This window comes from Anopheles marshallii, chromosome 3, assembly GCF_943734725.1.
Source record: "Anopheles marshallii chromosome 3, idAnoMarsDA_429_01, whole genome shotgun sequence".
Lineage (NCBI taxonomy): Eukaryota > Metazoa > Arthropoda > Insecta > Diptera > Culicidae > Anopheles > Anopheles marshallii.
Genome location: NC_071327.1, coordinates 82,759,778 through 82,780,286, shown reverse-complemented (window position 1 = coordinate 82,780,286; position 20,509 = coordinate 82,759,778). Strand labels below are relative to the sequence as shown.

Genomic DNA, 20,509 nt, shown 5'->3' with positions numbered 1-20,509 from the left:
GGAAGGAAGCTGCTATTCAAATCGCATCAATACAGAGTGGAGTTCTCATCCCAGCGCGGATGATATCAGCACCAGGGTGATAATTGCGCACCAGTATCATTCGGAATAATCTACTTCCACTCGGACGCCACACGCCATAGTAAGAGTCCATACATCACGACCACACGTGAGCACGTCTTGCATAATTGCCATGCGTCGCCGTCAATGCCACGAAGTAGGCGAATGCGGAATGAAGCATGCATCACGTATATGCACATCATGACCTTAAAAATAGCATTAGCTGGTTGGTCTAAGACCCTTCCTAACCTTTCCGCAGCGCCTTAACTAGCGAGCACGTGCCCACCGTTCAGTAGCACCTGTGGATCGATGTAATGTGTTCCCTCCCGGGACACGAGGCTACCCTCGGGAGGAAACGTCTTCGATTACACCATCCAAGGGGACCGGAGCGATGAAATATCAGTAGTCAGACTTCTTGAGGAATAAACTCACATGGCTGAACTGTTCTCGGCGATTCACGACCACATAATCAGCAGCTACGATTGACGTCATTTAATTCAAGAACTTTCTTACAGTACGCACACAAGAGCGGGACATTGACCGGCTGCAAATCACGCTAATCGATCAAAACAAAACATTGCCATCCCTAATGGAGAAACTTCAATTCTGGCTGTGTACGCAAATAGGTCATGCGTTCTGTTCGCTTTCAAAACAATCTTCCAAATAATCCCCGCAGTGGTAACGTGTTTGGTGATAGTCGGCATTCCATGCCTGAGGTCAATTCTTTATTACGAAACATTATTGTTAGACAGAACAGTACATAGCACCTTGAAAATGTGCTGTTACGTTGTTCATGGATCCTGCGTACCTGGCGTTATGTGCTACTGTAGGACTAAACATTACGACACGATTTGTCCGCGAGGCGGAATGTTTTACGAATTCTCCGACTGTGTGCCGCCGCTACGACGTTTTCGATGCTTCTTCTGTGGATTCGAAATTTTCGGAACTGATTTGGTCGTTGTCAGAGCCGTTGTGGCCGTCGTCGAAGGTGTAGGGGTTTCCGTTGCAGGAGCAAGCCCACTTGCTAGAAGTACTGGCTGCTGGCGACGGCCCACTGTCTCGAAGATGTTGTACGGTCCTTGATTAAGGTTGTAGCTTTGTTTAAAATTTTTCGCCTGCGTTCGCTGAGCTGGTGTCACTTCGCTATCGTCCAGGTAGCGTAACTGTGGCAGAATACTGATCACGAACAGCCGGTAGTCGTTGTGCTCTAGGGTAGAGTTACCGTTGAAGGAGGAGGTTGCACCCGGGTTACCCATCAGCGATAGGTACTTAAGCGATGGACAACATTCTCGGATCCGGTAGATCCAGTTCTGTAGGTTATTGATATCACAGTGGTTGAGCCATAGCAGCTCCAGGTTGGGAAGTGTAGGTAATGTCCGCTCGTCCGGCTGTACGTTTTTATCCAAGATGAGCGTGTTCAGCTGCCGGAAGTGTGTCAAGAAGGATAAGTCTCTGTAATTGCATGAAAGTCGAGTTACACTACGTGCCCGAATTCTTATCTCTAATTTTATCTCACCTGATCTCGTTGTAGCTCAAGTCCAAGATAGTCGTCGTGCGGGAGAACTTCTCGGCAATTTTGCGCGGGATCTGAGACAATTGTTCATATGCCAACGATAGTCGCTCGCCGTTCTGATCAAAATCATTGGATCGACTTGAGTCACTGAAACCGAACCAAAATAAACAACATTACAAATTATCATCAAAACCAGCACCTTCCTCTTCCCACTGAAACCCACCTTCCGGCGCTTTTGATAGACATTGCGTCTGATGACCAGTCATAGCTCAGATACAGCTCATCGTCCTCGTCCATAGTGGAATAATTGTCGATGAAAAATCTGAAAACAAAACGCACGGAAGGTTTCTATCAGTCCTAAAGTCGCACACGGGTTCCATGGTTTGCGTGGAACGAATGGGACAATTTGTTTTCTGATAACGACGGTTTCATGCTACACGAATTTGATGCTTCAACGCGCCATTAGGTGCGGGAAACGAGGTTAATCAAACAGGTCAACAGAAATGTTTGAGCTTAATACAGCTTGGGTTTAACGATCCCACAGATCACTCTTGTAAGATGGAAATTAGTCACTTTACATCATACTGAAAGTATGTAAACGTCCTCTCGATCCACTAGTGTATGTTCTTTGGGCACATCATCCACACACGGGCTTCACTGCTGAAATGCGACTGAAGAACTACACCATCATCACGCTTTTCTAGGCATCCTCTAACGTGACTGGTGAAGATGTCACAAAACAACCATATAAAAATGAGAAAACGACCCTCTTCATGAAGATAACGCTTCGTTTCGTCATATTGTCGCCCATCTTCAATGATGGCTTAGTGGGTAAGCCGGTACTGCATTCACCGACTGGTCAAGTACGGTGAAAAGCGCATGCGACTGTGCTTCAAACCGAAAAAAAATGTCCGCGTGGTGGCGTTTAAGTTTAATCTAAATGATTTTCTTAATTTGAAACGAACTGATTAGGACTATTGGAAGCGTAGCAGAAGAAACACTAACGTGACAAGTATAATGGTGATGTGGTTAGAAAGAAAATATACGATCTTGTTCTAAAATTGCTTCACTACCACCGTACGCAAAACAGCACTTCAATTAGAATTCCCTTTCTATTGCATTATATTCCCTTTCTTCACGGATTGCAATTAGTTCCTCGGTCGAGGTCACTGTTACAGATTACAAGGCATGGAAATCTCAAGGAGAAGTACTGATTAAAATTGTGCAAACCATTCGATTATATTCCTTCGCACACCTAGAAGCTGTATAACTGACTTGAAAATGGCTTTTGCCACCATCGCTTGGGTGCATTGCACTTTCACAAAATGACTCCCGAAATTTTCGCTCGCACACTTACCGCTCATTGTAACTGATGGCCTGCATTATAGACACTGCGATCGACAGCGATCAACGTATAGATAAGCCTTTTTTCCTCTCACTAAACAACACAGAAACCTTAGCCGATCCGTGCAGCCGGTGCAGTACACAGGTTTTGGTCGATCTTCTGTAGGAGCACTGCGTTCCGCGGAGAAAACGCACGTTTTTCGTCAGAATGTTTCAGAAATAGTCAAACGATTGTCTCCAATGCTTTCTTGCTGAACTGTACAGCATAACTTTACAGAACTACCTAACGTATAATCTGAACGACCAATGTCGAATCGGTTTGTGCCCGATTGGTTACAATAGTTTCGCCGCGATAAGCGCGGGCTTCCTGTCGCGTGCTACCGCTTTGCGTTGCTGCCACAGTCCAAGTGACACAGTCCAGAGCACGCTGCAGCTCAATCTTTGCATACGGACGATGTTACTACTTGTTTGCGTGAGAGTGTACAAAACAATTCCCATGTTCTCCGGCCGCAAGGAGTTCCCGAAGGAGGGAGGCACAATCAACACACCGACAACCTTGATCGGTGTTGCTTTGCATGCGTTTCGCATTGTTGGCCATTGAAGTTTTTTGTTGTACTTTAATAAACCGCACCAGAATCCTTAGGAATGCCATGTTCGACATTCTCTTTTTTGGTGGTTAACAATTTAAAGTGATACGGTAGCATTAATTTTTAACCTCCAGTTCGTAGTTGAAATAGCGTGATAGTTAGGCCTGGTAGCATTTGATCTGAGCTTGGTCTGGGTTGGACCATCCTGCAGTAAGTGGATTAGAATTGAGGTTGTCTATGTGGAATCAGTCACCAAAACTGGAAATATTAACACAAACAAACAATCGATAACGATTAATTCGCGAACGAATCAAAATTCCGTGTTGAATAAAATATTGCTCGTGACTTAAATACTTTTAGTTGAAATATAGGCCAAAGAAATCATCATAATGTTGTTTCATTTCGAATTCAATTTCTATTTGTCCAACAATTGTTATCTTTGTTCGTTAATATTGATAAAATAATCAACTCAAATCTCATCCATCCTAGCTTATGTTTTAAAAAGTATATGTCCGAAAAGGCAAACCACTGTGCGTGGTTCAATCTCTTTTGAATCATTGAAATAACGCCTATAAACACAACTTCGTTTCTTCCCCTTCAGCTGGTTGTTTAGTTGGTGTTTTCAAAACAATGCAACAGCTCGCATGTTGGCTTTAAAATTTCGCTTTAAATACTGAAATAACTTGTGTAAAATATACTTTGATGCTAGTCACGGCGTTTTTACTGTTCCGTAGTATCTGTGTCTATTAATAGGAAATCTGTTGTATCTTTGTTTTTTGCTGTTACCTACGTATTCGATCGCAACATGAATGAATTCATCCGTGGAACATGTGAAGAAATGTGCCCCAAAGCGGAGATCGACTTGTCGGTATAGTTTTCGAAATGCCCTACCTTATTTAGCCTTCGTGCTATAATGCAATCGTCTTAACGTTCCAGACGAATCCGAGAGAAATTAGTTCATTTCTTCGAAACCGATATCGAGCGACCAGGTGTTCCGAGTCGAGACCGAATGGTCAAAGAGTTTTCCCGGTCAGCAGCCGATCGACGACAACCAAAACCATGGGAGATACGAACGCCTAGCATGCTGCTAGAAACAGTTCACTACTTGTTGACTATGTTTGTATCGTGATTGTCCCAAAAGGTAGTTTTTTTGTGGAAATTTAATTATATTCTTCTCTTTACAGTGTGCTACCTGATTCCCGGCGTCCGTATTTCCAACGGTATGAATTTATCTTCGACCGAATGCGTGCCATCCGACAGGAAATGGTAATACAAAATCTGTCTGCCGGCGAAGTGTTACCGGTTCTAGAGCCGATCGTACGATTCCTTTGCTATAGTGCATTCCGTCTCTGTGAATCTCCGATCGCTGAATTCGATCCAAAAATATGTGCCCAACACTTGCAGGAGTGTTTGAAGAAAGTACTTCGTTGCTACGAGGAAATTGATCAAGACACTGCTGTTACAGATTCAAACCGTTTTGAAATGGAACGTCTGTATCTTTCTTTCAACATTGGCAGTCTAGAAGCAACACAATCGGCCATTACGCGATATGGTGCAAGTGAAGCGCAGCTACGGCTTCACATTACCACCCAGCTGCAATGCCACCGCGGAAACTATTTCGGTGCGATGCAAAACATGTTTAAATTCGCTCCACTAGAAGCAGCCGTTGCATCGTTACAGCTTCCCTGGTTCCGTCGTCAGATTCTGCTACAGTTCTCTATCGCGTACCAAAGCCGGGTGCAAACGGTACCGCTCGAATGGTTGGAAAGCATACTCCATTACGAGGGCAGCGAGCGCACGTGCCTGCTGGACGACTGCCGTCACTATAACCTTCAGCTAGTGCAGAGAGACAATGAGCAGCGGGCCGGACCCGGCAACCGTAACTGGACGGTGAAATTCGAGAAGGCTCAGTTCGATGCTCAACGATCCGCGGTAAGTTTTTACGATCGTATCTATCTAATCAATTGAGTTGATCTCCGCATCGCGCTTTTCGCGGAGACAGTAACGCCAATAGTCGTTTGTGAGATAGCGCTCAGTGCCGTGTATCCGCTGTACGTACCTTTTTTTCTAGATCCGACCACGAAAGGTTTCTCCGATCGAGGACGTATTAGAACGTTGCCGAAATATTTCAAGGATGTTGCTTGACGGGTTTTACGGATAATTGTCTCGGTGCATATTTATAGTGTTTCAAACCCGCATCGTCAATTTGCTGACGAGTGTGATATTTTAATAAACCATAATATTACTAATCCTCTGTTAGTTTTGGTCCGATGACCATTTAAAAAGGTAGGCAATATTTCAATTTTTAGATAGTTTTATGCCAATTTTTCTACGCGATTTATCTATTCTATAATCCTTATTTGTGAGCCGAATATGTTATATTTTGTAGATCTAAAAATTTGCTTAACTTGTGCGCATTTTGTTTATATCACGGTTCTCTAGCTGCTCTGGTAACAGTGTAACGGGTGGTTTGTTTTTGGTCGGAACTAACACCAGCATTTTCGCCCTATGTGTGCTTAACTGTCTATTCGCTATATTTACAACATTTGTGCTCGTGTTATTCAGCATCGATCCGAGCAACAAAACACGGTCCATATCACCGCTAATGCGGCACCTAATACTGACCATCGGGTCATGAATGGTGACGAAGCTGCATTGCGAGGATGTTTCCTAACGCTAGGATCCTTCGGTGTGTTTATCGCTTCGTCCGATTTAGGGGTATCAATCTTGTTTGTGTCGACTCCTTCCGGTTCTATGGGATGTTCTTTTTCCAGATCGACCTCCTTGATCAGCTCATCCGTATTGTAGAGCACCACTCGGTCGCCTAGCGGTTGCACAGGCCGGAAGTTGTGTGTCAATGGATGACCCTCCTCGTTTTCCAGTGCTCTGAACGCTTGTACCTGCAATAAAGTGATCGATTTTAGAATTCTTTCCTCTATCTTCAGTTCTTTTTGTGTTTAAATTGTATCTCATGAATCCCGTTCAATTATTTTGTGGTGTTAAAATTGATCGTGACACAATGATACGAAGAAGATGTAAAAATAGGATTAGTGTTAATTGAGGCGTCACAGTTACGTCGCTAGCTAGTCTTAGACCAGATCGCCCAAGCAAACCACCTTGAGGTAAATCTTTTTATAGATAAGCGATTGATCATCGACTAGGCGTAATTGAATTAACAGCAGGCTACTAAGCAAACTGTTGCTTTCCGTGCGTTCGATTTTGCACGATCGATCACACTCACCTGTGCGTGTGACAGCAAAATCGGTTCCTTGAAATCGATCCATGTGACCACCTCACTGCAGGGTGGTGTCGTCAGTGAACCATCGTAGGTGTAGTAATGAAGCAGATCCTTCGCGATCAAGTCCTTCAGCGATGGAGGTGTGTCAAAGCGCTCGGACAGATGGCTTCCGGTGACATTGCCAAGCAGCTCAATAAACTCCTGGTACATGGGATTGTCTTCTGGGGCAATTTCGTAGAAAAACGCCAGCACAGTCAACCCATCGGGATGGTTGAGTGCCGTTCGAGCATTTTTATACTCCTGCTTGTAGAACACAATGTGCAGCTCCATGGGAAAACTAAGCGAAAGGATCAAACGGAGCAGAATAATGTTGTGGGCAAGTTTAACATCGCAAAGCTACCTCCACTTACCGATGGTTATCGATCATGTCCTCGCTGCCGAAGGTATCGTTATCACCCCAATGGAAATGAAGCTGGGAATATTCGTAGACACCGGAGAGCGGTCCGCCGGACACTGTCGGCGTCACTTCCGACTCCATCGTGACTACCACTGCGAAGAGCGAAGAGCACAGGGTCGGCTGTTTAGAAATGTACGGTGATGTGGAAAACTAATGATGCTAATTCAAAATACATCACGCTAGGCGTGACCGTCACTCTGCACAATGGCACGTGGCGCAATCGAAGATGCCATCAAACATCGGCAAAGGATGTGTGTGCCTGTGTGGTCGTAGTTTAACATACTGATTAGCGGTTTCAGGGTTGACAGCTTCATACTTCAATCATACCGATCATCGTACACCAAATCAAGCGTTTGGAAGGAAAAAGTGTAACATTGCTTTTTCTTCTGCGAATGATCGCATCTTCCAAGTGAAAATTTTGTGGATATCAAGTGCGCAAAAGCACATTTTATAAATAGCGAACGAGTTATGATAATTACTGTACGCAATTAACACACGCCATAAAACGCATTTCTTATCATAAACTTTTAATGCATTGCCATTATGCCACTGACAAACGCACTAACAGTCATCAGCCTTTACCTCTAGCGATCGTCCCACTAACCTTCGTTGGTCAATTGGCGGGATACATAACTCTTGACGCGTACTAATTAACCTTCACCGTGCAGACGGTTTCCTCGACAAGGCACACCTTATCTATACACCTTTGAAAACGACCAATTTAGGGTGTGTTCTAATTAGTCTTGGAAGCACCATCGAAGGTGACTTAAGTATTGCCGCATGAAATAGTGCACTATTTTGTCTGTTTCGTCTTCGCATAGAGTTGCCTTTAATAATTAGAACGCATGCCTAGACCGTGTGGGGTTGTTAGACTAACGAAGAAAACGAAGTCGCTGCGTAACTCCGCTCCGGGGTGGCCACTTACCAGTATGACCGTTGTTGGTCAGGTTCGTTTCCCGGGGTGCGACATCGAAACCCTGAAACACTAGCGCCGGTAGGTTGACCTTCTTCACGTCCAAAGAGTTGATATTGATTGGACTCTGATGTTTTCCGGTGCAGGAATTATACTGCTCACCCCAGTGCGATGGTCCTGGGGAAGATGACAGAAGCAAGGCAAGTCTATTAGAGAAGCGTATTGAACGTTGCTCTACAAAATACCCGTAACGATCGTTTGTTAGTATGACGCATATCAGAGGAATAGAACGCATCACGTGAAGCACGTGGAACTGCTAAACCGCTGCTTTTCATTAATCTTTTTTCATATTCCTTGTAACATTCCCACTGATTCCTGCTACACCACAGCGTCCATCCAGATCGCCACAACGATGCGCAAGAGCTAAGCAAACGATCGCAGTAGTGACGATCGTACACCGACTGGGGAGAACGACTCGAATCAATTATTCATAACTCGTACGCGACACAACATCGACAAGTGTACAATTTAATTATCCCACGCAAATGGAACACATGTGGTTCCAGTTGCGCGACTGGGGGGAGGCCGTCCAGAGTCCGATTGATCCGATTGTGAAAGCAGTGCAGTGCAGTGCATGTGCTGCAGTCAGGTGCATGACAATGCAGTTGGTGGACACGGACACGGTGTGGGCAATATTTGTTCTGCCTGCACAATCTCACATCCCTCTTCCGGTGTTGTGGATCGAATCCATTTATCTGATGATCATTTCACGTGAGCCCTTCGATGATGAGCTGGTGATGGTGAATAGAAGTACCTGACTCCCCTGACGCCAGTCCTGCGGGAATCATTACATGACGGCACGCAGCAAAATCTCCCGAACACTGTAATGGCCTTCCGTTCGCTTCCTTCTTCTATCGTGGTTCGGTGTTGTCCCTCCACAAAATGGTATTATGACAACTGGATGGAGTTAGATTTTAATGAAATAATTGTGCACGGCATCGGAATTGGTAGCTGTAATGCATTTTTTACTCTGCCCCCCTGTAAATTCTGTATGTGCGTGTTACGATGGCCATAGATTACGATGGTGGTGTGCACAGTGTTCGACGATTATCTCACGCCGAGCGGCCAAAGGTGCAAGAGGAAACTTTGTAGGCAAACAGTCGCCCAACGTTAAGCTCACCTTTATCGCCATCATATCCAAAATCCTGTGCATGGCCGTAATGAACTGTAAAGAAAGGAAGTGGGAAGGAAAAGAGACCGATTAGAAAGGACCAGAAAGGACAGAAAAACCAGAAACTAAGAACTATCAGCACGAGGGTTGCATACAAAAATTAACCGTAAATTATGTCGACTACGGTTAATGGTTGGTGCATGATCGATGTTTTTTTTGTTGATGCTACTACACATAGCACGTGTTGCGGCCGACCTACACAAAGGTTTTTGGTTCCAGCTGTCATGGATTTACGACATGGCCACATCCAATCTACCTTAAAAACCATGACATCCATGTTGGAAGTGCAAAACCGCCAATCCCTTGTGGTCGTACACAACGATATTGCATACTTGGCAGCACTGGAGTGCAATGGGTGCTTGCATAGTTCGCCTCACCTCATAGCGATTCCATGGCCGGCGCAGATGCGAAACATCCGGAGATTTTAACAGCCACTAGCGAAGGTAATGTCCCACAAAAGACATCATCGCCACGTCCACCACGAGAGTCTTACGCTTTCGAAGAAATACCGATTAGCGTTCAACTTTTCATGGGTTTGGGACAACTATGTCTAGCTCGGCACAGCAATTCCCGGGCATGGGGTTACCAGTGGATATTTTCTCCCTCCTTCTCCCCGAGTTAGCGTTGCATTACGTCGCCATACGCCGGGTGGAAATTGTCTGTTTGTCCGACGCGCGCTCTGTGCGCGTATTGGAAAAATCAATTTGACTTCCTGATTCGTGCCGCTCCCGTCTGGGTCGTGATCGTGTCTCGTTGGTTGAGGGGTAACCAGGCACCAACTGTTTGTGGTAGCAATTTTCAGGTAGCGAACCGGCAAACCATCACAACCACCCGTGCGCTGTGCTGAAATGCCGCGTGTGATGAAATTGCCACGACATGAACGCGAGTTTTTGGTACAGCCGCGTGCATGACGGCTCGTGATCGGCTGGCATAAACATGCGTGCTGTTGATGCGTTTGGATCGGTGCACTAAATCTCGTGTCACTTGACCTCGACAATGCTGGCCGGAGGTTATTGATTAACCCTGAACCTTTGTGCGGTACATCCCGTCCGATCATTTGCGACGAACCCTTGGGAGCCAGTTGTGTTCTAAGGCCCCCGGCATAATAAAGTCATCCGGTAAAGTGATAACACCCCAGTGTTGGACGGTGTGATATTGATCCCCGCATGCGCGACGCTCTGCTTGCTGATGATCTTTATTGATTTAATTGAATGTAACCATGAGAAGCGGGGGCACGTTCCGGCAAGACACTTGATATCCGAAAGGCTTGGAACGAAATCCGAAAACACTGCGGAACCATTCGCGACTGATGCCAATCACCGCCACCGCCAGGAGGAGAACGGATCACAGTCACATGCAGAGGATACGTGAGCATTACACACGGTGCATAAATGCAACCCGCAGATCCGTGGGCCTTTCTCTGTCCGTTGCAACAGCTGGTGCAACAAGATCAAGTGCAAGTGTGCGATTCTCCCCGGACGCGGCAATCCTATCGCATCCGCGTAATTGACAAGGGACACCCAATCAGTCCTGCTGTAACGCTTGTTTTATGGATGTTTTGATGTGCATTACCGTAGGCGTTTGATTCCATTTTGTGACCATTCCGCACAATTCCGCCAGGAACTTGTGACACTTGTGCCGGCGGAGACAAAGTCCGACAGTGTGAACGGGCACCGCCCCCACACGTGCTACAATTGCCACTAATGACAAATTATTAGCGCAATTGACACTCCATCGTTGGCTTATTGAGTGTGATGCGGGTTGGATCTTAATGACTGGCTGGTAAACGTTTACTTTCTTACGCGGCCTTTCTTTCCTGAGTCATAAATCAACGCGTCGATCATATCGGAGGCAAGAAGCTTCTGTGGTTGTGAGATTTCCACTGTGCGGGGCATTCCTCTGCGACGTGACGCGTTGATGCCAGTTCGTCTGTTGTCTCATTAATTCGCTTGGTTTCAATGCAAAATCAAGAACCCTAGGTAACGATCAGTTTTGGCGCGGATGTAGGCGTTTTTGTGACGGTCGTTAGGGCTAGAGTCGTTGAGGGCCATGTTCCAACTCTTATCAATGCAGCTTCGATAATGCATCATTTAGGACACATCCGGGAAGGGTACTCGCGGAAGTTGAATATTTTATTCAAACGATCTGAGGGGTATTGTATGTGTGATGCCCATGCACTAATGGTATTCGGTATTCAGATGTAATCAACCATCAGCGATTTGATATTCAGTCGCTTTTGACAAGTCATCGCCAAGTAAGGTGTGATGTTCGCTGTATAAGGCTATCTTCGTAGATTTCCCATTTAGAGATTATTTTTTAATTCTGCTGTTGTACTAGAGTCGAGATTACAAGAATTCCGCCATTGAACTATTGGAATAACATTAGACATTTGTGTTTAAACTCACTATAAAACCGAATGGACTCACGATGGAACTTTATGATCTTGAACAACAAAAATACTCAAAGGTCATTGCTGTAGGTGTTATTTCAAATAAAAAACCAGATGTAATGCCGGCCAGTAATTCTGAAAAATTGTTTAAAATATCAAAATCTGAAAGAAATCACGTTTTTTGTTGGGAATAGTTCGTAATGCCCTTGGTTCTTTCATATGTAGCATGATAGTTCTGTGGGACCGTGATAGCTTGTTTTGATAATGTAATTGAGTCAAACCCACTTGAAGCATTGCTACTTTAGTAACGTTATGTCACCGTTTGCTTTTTTACTGGCAAACTTATTTCTGGGAAGAAATAATATATTTATCTTCATGATGTCACTCTCATCCGAGGGTAGTATGTTGAAGTACTTTTACAACCTTGGGGTAAACCTTACAGAAGAAGCACCACTTGGAGCTAGTTTGCATCTTGTAGTGCAATTGGAAAATTGCAGATCTTCTTTAGTTCTCATCCATTCTTTAGTTAACACAATAAATCATAATACGTTCTCAGACCGGGTTGGTGTCCAACGTGCAGTAGGCAACATCCAGCTGTACGTTTATCACACATAAATTTGTCAACAACAGCAATGCTGAACGTTTATAATAAGTTTCTTTCCCCCCTCTCAACTGCATCAGAGGTGTTGAAGTTTTCCAACATTGGGTGCATTTTCCAGTGGGAAAACTCCGTATTGAATGTCTCCGTCACTGTCGCACTTTTTAAAGCGCGTCGGTACTGTTTGCCGCTGTCAAATGTGACCATCTCGCAAACAATGCTTTGAAGCGAGGGAAATAGTCAAATGATTTAATGTGGAAAACGTCGCTTAACCTTCCGGCCTCAGGTTCAATGTCAACTAGTCAATCGTTTAACATCCATGCCGGGGAGATATCGTGACGACATGGGTAAAGAAGCTTATAAATGATGAAAGTCACGCGGATAGCGATGAAAAATTGCATCAAAGACAACGTCTTCCACATGATGCGCTAAAATCCGGAAGTTTACAGTACAATCCGGACATCTGAAGTAGCAAGGTAGACAGCTGACTGTTTAACCGATCGGCTGTGGGGGGTATTAGCGCAATCCCTCTTTTGGCAGTGGAGTACAAGTAATCGCCTACAAATGTGCGTCATCAGTCAACATCTCACCGGCGGTTGTATTTTGAATGGTGTTGTTGATAGTATTTTTTTTTGTTTATCGTGTTTTTAATTTATTTGTACAGCGTCCTTTCGCATTAGTACTTCCCCTTCTTAATGAAAGTTTGCGGAATATTTCCTTCCCGAACCGGTAGCAACTGGTAGAAACTGATAACCGCTTCAAACGGGCACGTTTGTGAGGTTGCAACTTTTTATAGCATTTCAATTCGTCCTACATATTACGCTGCGTAATGTTTGTTTTTCAACCTTACAACTTCACTTCATTCTTATGGAAGAGCGCCAGTAAATAATGGCCGTATCGACTTATTTTACCACGTAGCCGGATAGTCAATCCTTGCTGGGGGGGGATTGATCCAGATGGGTTTTTGGTTCGGTCCGTTCGTGTGAAGACCGGCGCCGCTACTATCATGCCACCGGGCCGCCTCTGTCTAGGTCTAGGTCTAGATGTTGTAGTTCAAGTTCCTTTTTTTTTGTTTCACTGCATGATCGTGTGTAACACTGTTCCCCCAAAAATATTATGTCACAGTTTGGCACCAGCACAACAAAAACTAAATCCCATTCATACATATGGTGATCGCTGCTCACAGCTGTTTGATCACGGTGTGGACTGTTACCCCAGGCTACGGTGTGCTCTAGGTACGCTCGCAAACATCACACACGATGAATATTCACATGAGCAATCGACAGGAAATGAAGCACGGTAGAATAAAGCGGAAAAAAGTTGATTTTTATTCAATACAACAAGTGAGACAAATTTTGTATAGTGATCAGCTGACGCGATCATGTGTTTGGCGCATGATCTGCCTGGTTCGTTTCGTTATGACAAAATACATTCCGCAACATTTGTGAAAAGTAATACGTACAGCAGTAGTAGTAGTAGATTAGTAGATTTAATATCTTAAGATGCTTTACATAATTTAATCATTGTTTAAGTAGACTAATTGAGCTTTCCGTAAATGCAGATCTCCACACAGTGCTGTTCTCAACCGATCCATAAAATTAATTAGTATGAAGTCAGCTAAAATAACAATGGCTGCTTCTAGACCGCATGTTTATCTTTTCCGTTGCTTATAGAACAGGAAAATCCGCACCGGACTAGTGAGCACATATCACTAAATCCCCAAATTAGATCTCACAATCTTCACGTTGAGTGCTCAAGCTGTCGTGAAATATCACAGTCTATCGATGCTAAATTTGTTTATTTTTTAATTCGTGTATTTTTCAGCCATCAGCAACTTTCATCACACATGTGCAATAATTATCAGTCCAGCAATTTTAGTTGTGCTAAGATAATATTTGCAGAGTGAGTCATCCAAAATCTGGTTGGCAATTGGAGGAAGGAAATCCTAACGCGCGTGATTCATCGTGGAAAATTTGCCTTCAATACAGCAATAAACCAGTTGATCAAACGCTCTTTAAGTTGCATGTGAAGAAAATGTACTTTGAAAATTCGAAAGGAAACGGTTTGGGTTTTTTAACGCTTTTCCAAGGTTTGCGCCCCATTGCAAGCACGCACCGTTTACTGATGTTTTACAACCGTGCCGCCAACTTTCGAGAGGCTCATGTTTCGTATTATTATTTGCAAATACCTGACCGTTTGCCCGAAGCAGACGGTTGCTAGCATTTGTACAATACCGAAGCGACGGTGCTACAGTGGGCCAAACCTTCACTTAAAGTCTGTTTGACAAAACCACCTCGTGAAAAAAAATCTCCCGAAATAACACAAAAAAAGCATCTCACATTTGGTTCTTGGTGCTTCATTGGCGCAAATTATTTCAGGGTGCGGTGTACCGTGTACTTCTACGGCTAACCCTATTTATAGGAAAAGTGTCGTAAATAATTAAAGCTGTCAGCATTCGAGACACCAACACACGAATGTAAAGCCGCACCGTCACAGCAATGTTTTGGTTCGGCGCATCGATCCGTGATCGTGATGCGCCTGTCAGCAGGATGTGATTATGTTTAAATACCGCTCAATTTCATTCGGCACCAGCTGATTAGGGTACAAGCGGGAACAATAACAGCAGGGAAGCTGTGCCGAGCGATATTATGTAAAAGCGAGCATCCACCTCCTGTATGCTCCCGAGCTGGTGAACGCGACAAACTGCCCGATCACATGCGTTGTCAAGAGCGTGTACAATCCCAATGCGTTTATTATCCCAATCGTATTATTTGCAAGCTTCCTCCCAACTGGGCAGACACTCGGACGTGGTGTGACAGTGTGTCAACTAGCTTCAATTGAATGAAATTTTTGCAAGGCCTCCAAATCCGGCCCCATTCTTGTGCCATGAACTGTCTGTAGCTTCTATTTCGGTTACCGTTTGTGGAGATCATGATTTAAGATTAGTTCTTTTTTTGGAACTTGTAGTATGTTACTTTCTAGCCGGTGAATGTACGTAAGACTATTGACCGTTCCAGAGGCAGAAGATTCTTTCCGGACGGGAGCAAACCACCAGACATTACGTCTACTCCCGCATTGCACGATTGTTAGTAGCATGTGGAGCTATTTGTTTTGCATATGGACGACATTTTTCCGGTTCGTTTACTGTATCCTTCACCTGGCCACCGTCCGTCCGAGCCCTCCCGCATGTACGCCGCATCGAACACAATGGACGCGTGGAATAAAAATAAAATTTAAAACTCCAACATCAGATGTTCTTCGCCTCCAGCTCTGGGGGTGCCCCCCTTTTGGGCAGCGCAAAGTCGTGAAGCGTGCGGAGAATGTGGTGTTAAATTGAAAAATTACCTGATAATACCAAAATTGATGCGATTAGCATAACACCGCCACTGCTGGCACTAATGCCTCTTCTTCGAGGGCTTCTACTACAATGGCTGGCACTGGTCGTCGCCGCTGTTATTGTTGTCGCCGTCGCCGCCGTCATCATGCTGGTGTCTGAGATATGATGCTGGTGGTGCAGTTTGTTCAGCAGATGCGTCTTAAAGTCCGCTAGTCACGATCTCTTGACCAATTCACAGACCCGTGATCACACGCGATCCACACTGGAAACAGATGTAACGTCACTCTGCAATGACAACGGATAACCAATCAAACAAAAAATACACCCACTCATTGAATGTTCACTGGAGTTTTCCACCCCAGTTCCATTGAAGACATGGGCATGCCTTTTTGAATTCGTTTCCACCACCATAAATCGATGGCTAAATAGGTGGCTGACGACTGTTCGCGAAACGATTAATCAATAAAATCAATTCATTTCAACACACAATCGTCACAACCGACGGACGAGCTGCACGTGGTTCGGCTGTGTTGTGTTCGACTACGTCCGAAAGTCCCTGCAACGACGAAGACACCATCCACCCGCAACCGCAATCGAAGGAGAATAGATATTATCGCACGCACATCGACACTTTCACCCTCTTCGGAAGTCGATTCGCACAATTTATCGTAACATATACACACACACATACACTCGCACGGCAACACCAAAACTTTTTACAATTAAAGCACACCCACCAATTCTGGAGGGTTGGGAATTTTAGTGGTCAATATTTAAGCGCCAACAGTTTGCAAAGCGCAATTTCCAACTTCATTATGCATGCTTGGCCCCAGGCACGTACCAAACCGTCCGAATGTCCGCCTTTCGCCCGGTTATTATTGCTTCGCTACACTACACTAGTTAGGGAAGGTGGAAAACTGTTGAATCACACATCATTCTCTGTCACCCATGAGAACAATTCTGTCTTGCCCACCTGTGGTACGCAGAGATGTGTCCGAGCGCGCGAGATCAAACCGACGTTGGAATGTCTTATGTCACGGTGTGTCCTAGCCGTGCGACGTCCAGTGAAGAACTGAGCCGTGGCTGGCGGAACACCGTCACTGATAAACCCCCGGTGCAGCAGCGGAGGTGCCGTGAAAAAAGTTTGTCGCACGTTTCCCGTTCCCGATCTCGCCTGCTGTTCCAGCGGACGATCTGATTTTTCTCCCGAGACACGGCTATCCCCTCTCTTTCTAGCGCACCAACCGACGGAACAATACGTTTTGTCGTCCGGATCGAATGATAAATTGTCGCCCGCGTACAGGTCTTCGGCTGCCAGCGGGACGATCGTTGGCCGAATGACCGACAGAGTCCGCGGCCGCGTTACCATGCCGGCATGTAATGGATCGACACGAAGCGATTTGAGAAACGCTGCAATGGTTCTTATCGTCGGTTGCAGGAAGAAGCATTGTAATCTCCCACACGCAGAGCCCAATCATATCGGACCGACATTTTCGACATTCTTCACCTCACCGGAACAAGTTGTTCTTATCTGTCAACATTTTCTACCTGTATTTAAGGTACCCGATTTAACTTCCGTTCCATATTTTTTTAAAGATATCTTCTTTGCGAATACATCTAGGCTCAGTATTCATCGGTAATTGAGTAGTGATCGCCTCAAACCTCAATGTGACATCACAGAACACACACATTTTGGTTGTTGGCATTGGGAGAGAAGGTAAAGCACACAGCCCAAAATGTGGATCGTCCGGCAAGCCGCTAATTTATATGTTGATTGTTGCAATTGCCACGTTTGACGTATTTTCGCGCGAAACGAAAGCATGAGTGTGATATTTTGTGCTTGTTGTTACTTAAATATCTGACTGTGTCTGTATGCTAGAGTGAAGACGAATATTTATTAATTACTTCCTTGCTTGAAAAAGCTCTAATTATTACGAGTTAGTCCTGAACGATCAAAAATTCTACTCAGTTGCGGCGAAAATGTGCACATACTACATGTTTCTTTTGTTTTATTTGTTAAGCATTTTAAAGATGGGATTAAGTCAGTTTAACTGTAGAGTGTTAAAATATGTTAAATTTATTTCCTAACTAAAACAGCACATATAAAATTGGTAGTTTATTTCTTCTGCATGTTTCCTCTGCATGAAAACCTGCTCCACCATATTTCGTTGCTTTATGGTGCTAATTTACGTGACAATCACGATATCTTCAATAGCAATGAAGACATACCCGCGGATGGCTCAATATATTCGGTTAACGACAAACTTCAACACGGATCACATTTCACATGTGAAGAGCGGTACCTCACAGGTGGATTTGACAAGCGTATTGTTGTAAGTACTGCTTTTACTGAGTGCGTCAGCTGTTGCATTCATTCCTACACTCGCGCCGTTCGCTAAGTGCTTGGTTCCCTCTTCGTGGCCAACGGTGATTTATATTGTTTTCGTTGCATCTCTTTCACCCGCCATCGGTCTCGCTTGGCGTTCGTTTCAACACCCTCTACACGGCCACAGAACCGCCCCAACAAAGTGCTACACTTGCTCCCTCGACCATAGCCGTGCTTGGTTAACTAACACGGGCGCTTCTGCTACCTTTGCGGCGCCAGCGTCATCCATCCTGGCGGGGCTGATTGTTGTGTCCATCGGCACATTAACAACGTCACACAAGCGGTAACAAAATCCTCCCTAAAGGGGGGGTTGGAAGGTTGGGAGGGCAAGAGTTGTGGGAGGATTAAAAATGCAGCATGCTTCCTTTCCTCAGCCCGATGCAACTCTTCATCCCCGGGTGACGAGTGTTCCAATGTTTACGAAGATAGATGACCGTGCAGGGGGAAATGCAAACAGGACGACTTCAGGACATTCCACCGGCACCACTACCCCGTGCAACTAAACGTGGAACAGCAATTTATTGCAAGTCCACCGGAAAATTGAATAGGATTGTCCTAAATGAATAAATGAAATTTTTATTCAATCGTGGTTTGTTTGTGGCATTGGTAAGGTCAAGGATGTGATTCTGCTTACTGCTAGTTATTGCGCGTTGTATCATTTGAATGTCAAATCTACCTATTAGTGAAAATGAAACAACCGATGGAAATGTAAATGCACTAATGCTAATGGGCTCTTACATTATTTCGAAAGGATGCATTTCACCTAACTCAATGAATTTCCAGCTCGGCATAAACCCTATCAGGACTTTTTTTTTTTATAAAACCACACTTCATTATTATTTTGTTCAAGATTGTAGTTGATAAGAGCATTTTGCATTCACATTTTTATGACCAAGCGTTTACCCACTATGCAACGCCACAGTATGGCAGGTTGAATGCAAAACTTGTATACGAGAAAATTAGTTCTTTGCAATGTGGAGTATGAAAAATCGAGACTGGGGTTAACTGTGTATTTTTCGTCATATTTAAAAGCTTGTTTCAGATACTGACATTGAAGATATATATACAAGTCTTCCCAACCGATGGTTTCAACCCACCTTCTCTTTAATTGTTTGCTTTGCCGTTTGAATTGTTTGCCTAAATTTCATCGGAATTTGATGTGGTTCAACGAATTAAAAGGATTCATATTGTTAATTTTCTTGAATCAACTTCGAGTATGTAAATTTCGCAATCGATAACCCGAACGTATTCATTTCTTATATTCTTGGAATTCTTCTCCTACGATAATTCATTGTAAAGAAGCTTGTAGCTACATCAAATATAGCTGAGAATGAAACCTAACACCGGTCCCAACAGAACTGTTTACCATTCGTTCTCGTAGGCAATCCTTAAACAGTTTACTAGCGTGTATCCTTAGCACATTCCACTTCGGAGAAATGTTTCGGAAGGACCGTAAAGTAATAACATTACTTTGACATCGCATATGACAAACTGGTTCGTTTTATTTTTTATCGTCATTTCCATGCCGAAGTTGAAAATATAACCTCTGAGAACCGGGAATTCAGTAACGTTTTCGATGAAAATATCTATTTGTTGTGTATTTCTCGGAAGTCCCGAAGTGGGGCTCGAAAGCACAACACTACCAATCCAATCAAACAGTAACTTGCCCCATTAAAATCATTCAAAATAAACCGTTTAAAGTAGCAGACTACCTTGACCCTGTAAGTGCAATACAAATCCAAAGCAGCTAGCTGAAGGGACTTGAGACATTGAGTGAGGTTTAAGAAAACTTTACATTTCGCTGTGCCCAGCCGATCGAGATCTTGGCGTGTCTTTGTTCCATGCCGGCATTTCTGGTGAATGGTTGTGCTCTTGAATTGCTGGTTGAAATTAATTATCAATAGTGTTTGTCTTTAATCACTGGCGGTGGAATGGTGGAATGAAGATGTCACAAGCGTAGCCGGAGCAAACTTTTTGTTTTTCCAATTTACTCCCCATAATGATATGGGGAGTCACTCACTTCCTCCGAGCGCCCTCTTATTATCGGTTGTCCTCACATCCAATCATCTTGTTACGATAACTTGATGTCCGATTTGTTGCGTTAAGGAATAAGCCGAACTTCTTGTCCTTGCCTTGGGAGAAAAACTTTCGATGCGTGTCTACCGGCGGAGGGAACTACATCGGAACATTGGTTCAATATCATCAAACAGAGATGGGTAAATCTAACGTTGACAATCGCCACCGTATTGCCCTGGGAATCGGAATGGAAATGATGCGCAACAGCTTGCCATCCGTCGTTCCATCCCGTCCGCCTCGTACCCGGGTCAGGAAATCGGCCATTTCCTATACGTTTTCCTGTGTACGAGGTATACTGTTTATGTTTTCGTTTGGCTAGCTAATGGACTTTAAGCTTTCGAGTAGGTTATGTAAGGTTCCTTCACTTACCCAAAGTGTCTAAC

At 44.4% G+C, this 20,509-nt stretch overlaps 3 protein-coding genes across 3 annotated transcripts; 1 reads left to right on the top strand and 2 right to left on the bottom strand.

The window, feature by feature from the left end:
• Positions 1–929: 929 nt before the first annotated feature.
• LOC128715755 (leucine-rich melanocyte differentiation-associated protein-like) lies at positions 930–2,953 on the bottom strand. Its single transcript, XM_053810670.1, has 4 exons — positions 2,928–2,953; positions 1,794–1,892; positions 1,574–1,717; positions 930–1,509 (listed from the first exon to the last, which is right to left on the bottom strand). Exons 1-4 carry the CDS (start codon positions 2,951–2,953, stop codon positions 930–932), a joined length of 849 nt encoding a protein of 282 aa, XP_053666645.1.
• A 1,353-nt stretch (positions 2,954–4,306) lies between these two features.
• On the top strand, positions 4,307–5,646 carry LOC128713259 (germinal-center associated nuclear protein). The gene is made up of 4 exons (XM_053808116.1): positions 4,307–4,365; positions 4,438–4,617; positions 4,686–5,433; positions 5,500–5,646. Exons 1-4 carry the CDS (start codon positions 4,307–4,309, stop codon positions 5,644–5,646), a joined length of 1,134 nt encoding a protein of 377 aa, XP_053664091.1.
• Positions 5,647–6,062: 416 nt separating this feature from the next.
• On the bottom strand, positions 6,063–15,808 carry LOC128715754 (carbonic anhydrase 7). The gene is made up of 6 exons (XM_053810669.1): positions 15,673–15,808; positions 9,290–9,334; positions 8,122–8,286; positions 7,150–7,288; positions 6,743–7,076; positions 6,063–6,401 (listed from the first exon to the last, which is right to left on the bottom strand). The coding sequence occupies exons 1-6, from the start codon at positions 15,806–15,808 to the stop codon at positions 6,063–6,065; spliced, it is 1,158 nt and encodes a 385-aa protein (XP_053666644.1).
• Between the last annotated feature and the right edge of the window lie 4,701 nt (positions 15,809–20,509).

Excerpts from the sequence above, each read along its gene's own strand:
- LOC128715755 (XM_053810670.1), bottom strand. The coding sequence starts at position 2,953 with ATGCAGGCCATCAGTTACAATGAGCG. Across the intron at positions 1,893-2,927 it reads GCCATCAGTTACAATGAGCG|ATTTTTCATCGACAATTATT; the intron begins GTAAGTGTGCGA and ends TTTTGTTTTCAG. Across the intron at positions 1,510-1,573 it reads TTGAGCTACAACGAGATCAG|AGACTTATCCTTCTTGACAC; the intron begins GTGAGATAAAAT and ends ATGCAATTACAG.
- LOC128715754 (XM_053810669.1), bottom strand. The coding sequence starts at position 15,808 with ATGACGGCGGCGACGGCGACAACAATAACAGCGGCGACGACCAGTGCC. Across the intron at positions 9,335-15,672 it reads ATCAATTTTGGTATTATCAG|TTCATTACGGCCATGCACAG; the intron begins GTAATTTTTCAA and ends CTTTCTTTACAG. Across the intron at positions 7,077-7,149 it reads GACATGATCGATAACCATCG|TTTTCCCATGGAGCTGCACA; the intron begins GTAAGTGGAGGT and ends CCTTTCGCTTAG.
- LOC128713259 (XM_053808116.1), top strand. The coding sequence starts at position 4,307 with ATGAATGAATTCATCCGTGGAACATGTGAAGAAATGTGCCCCAAAGCG. Across the intron at positions 4,366-4,437 it reads CCCAAAGCGGAGATCGACTT|ACGAATCCGAGAGAAATTAG; the intron begins GTCGGTATAGTT and ends TTAACGTTCCAG. Across the intron at positions 5,434-5,499 it reads TCGATGCTCAACGATCCGCG|ACAGTAACGCCAATAGTCGT; the intron begins GTAAGTTTTTAC and ends CTTTTCGCGGAG.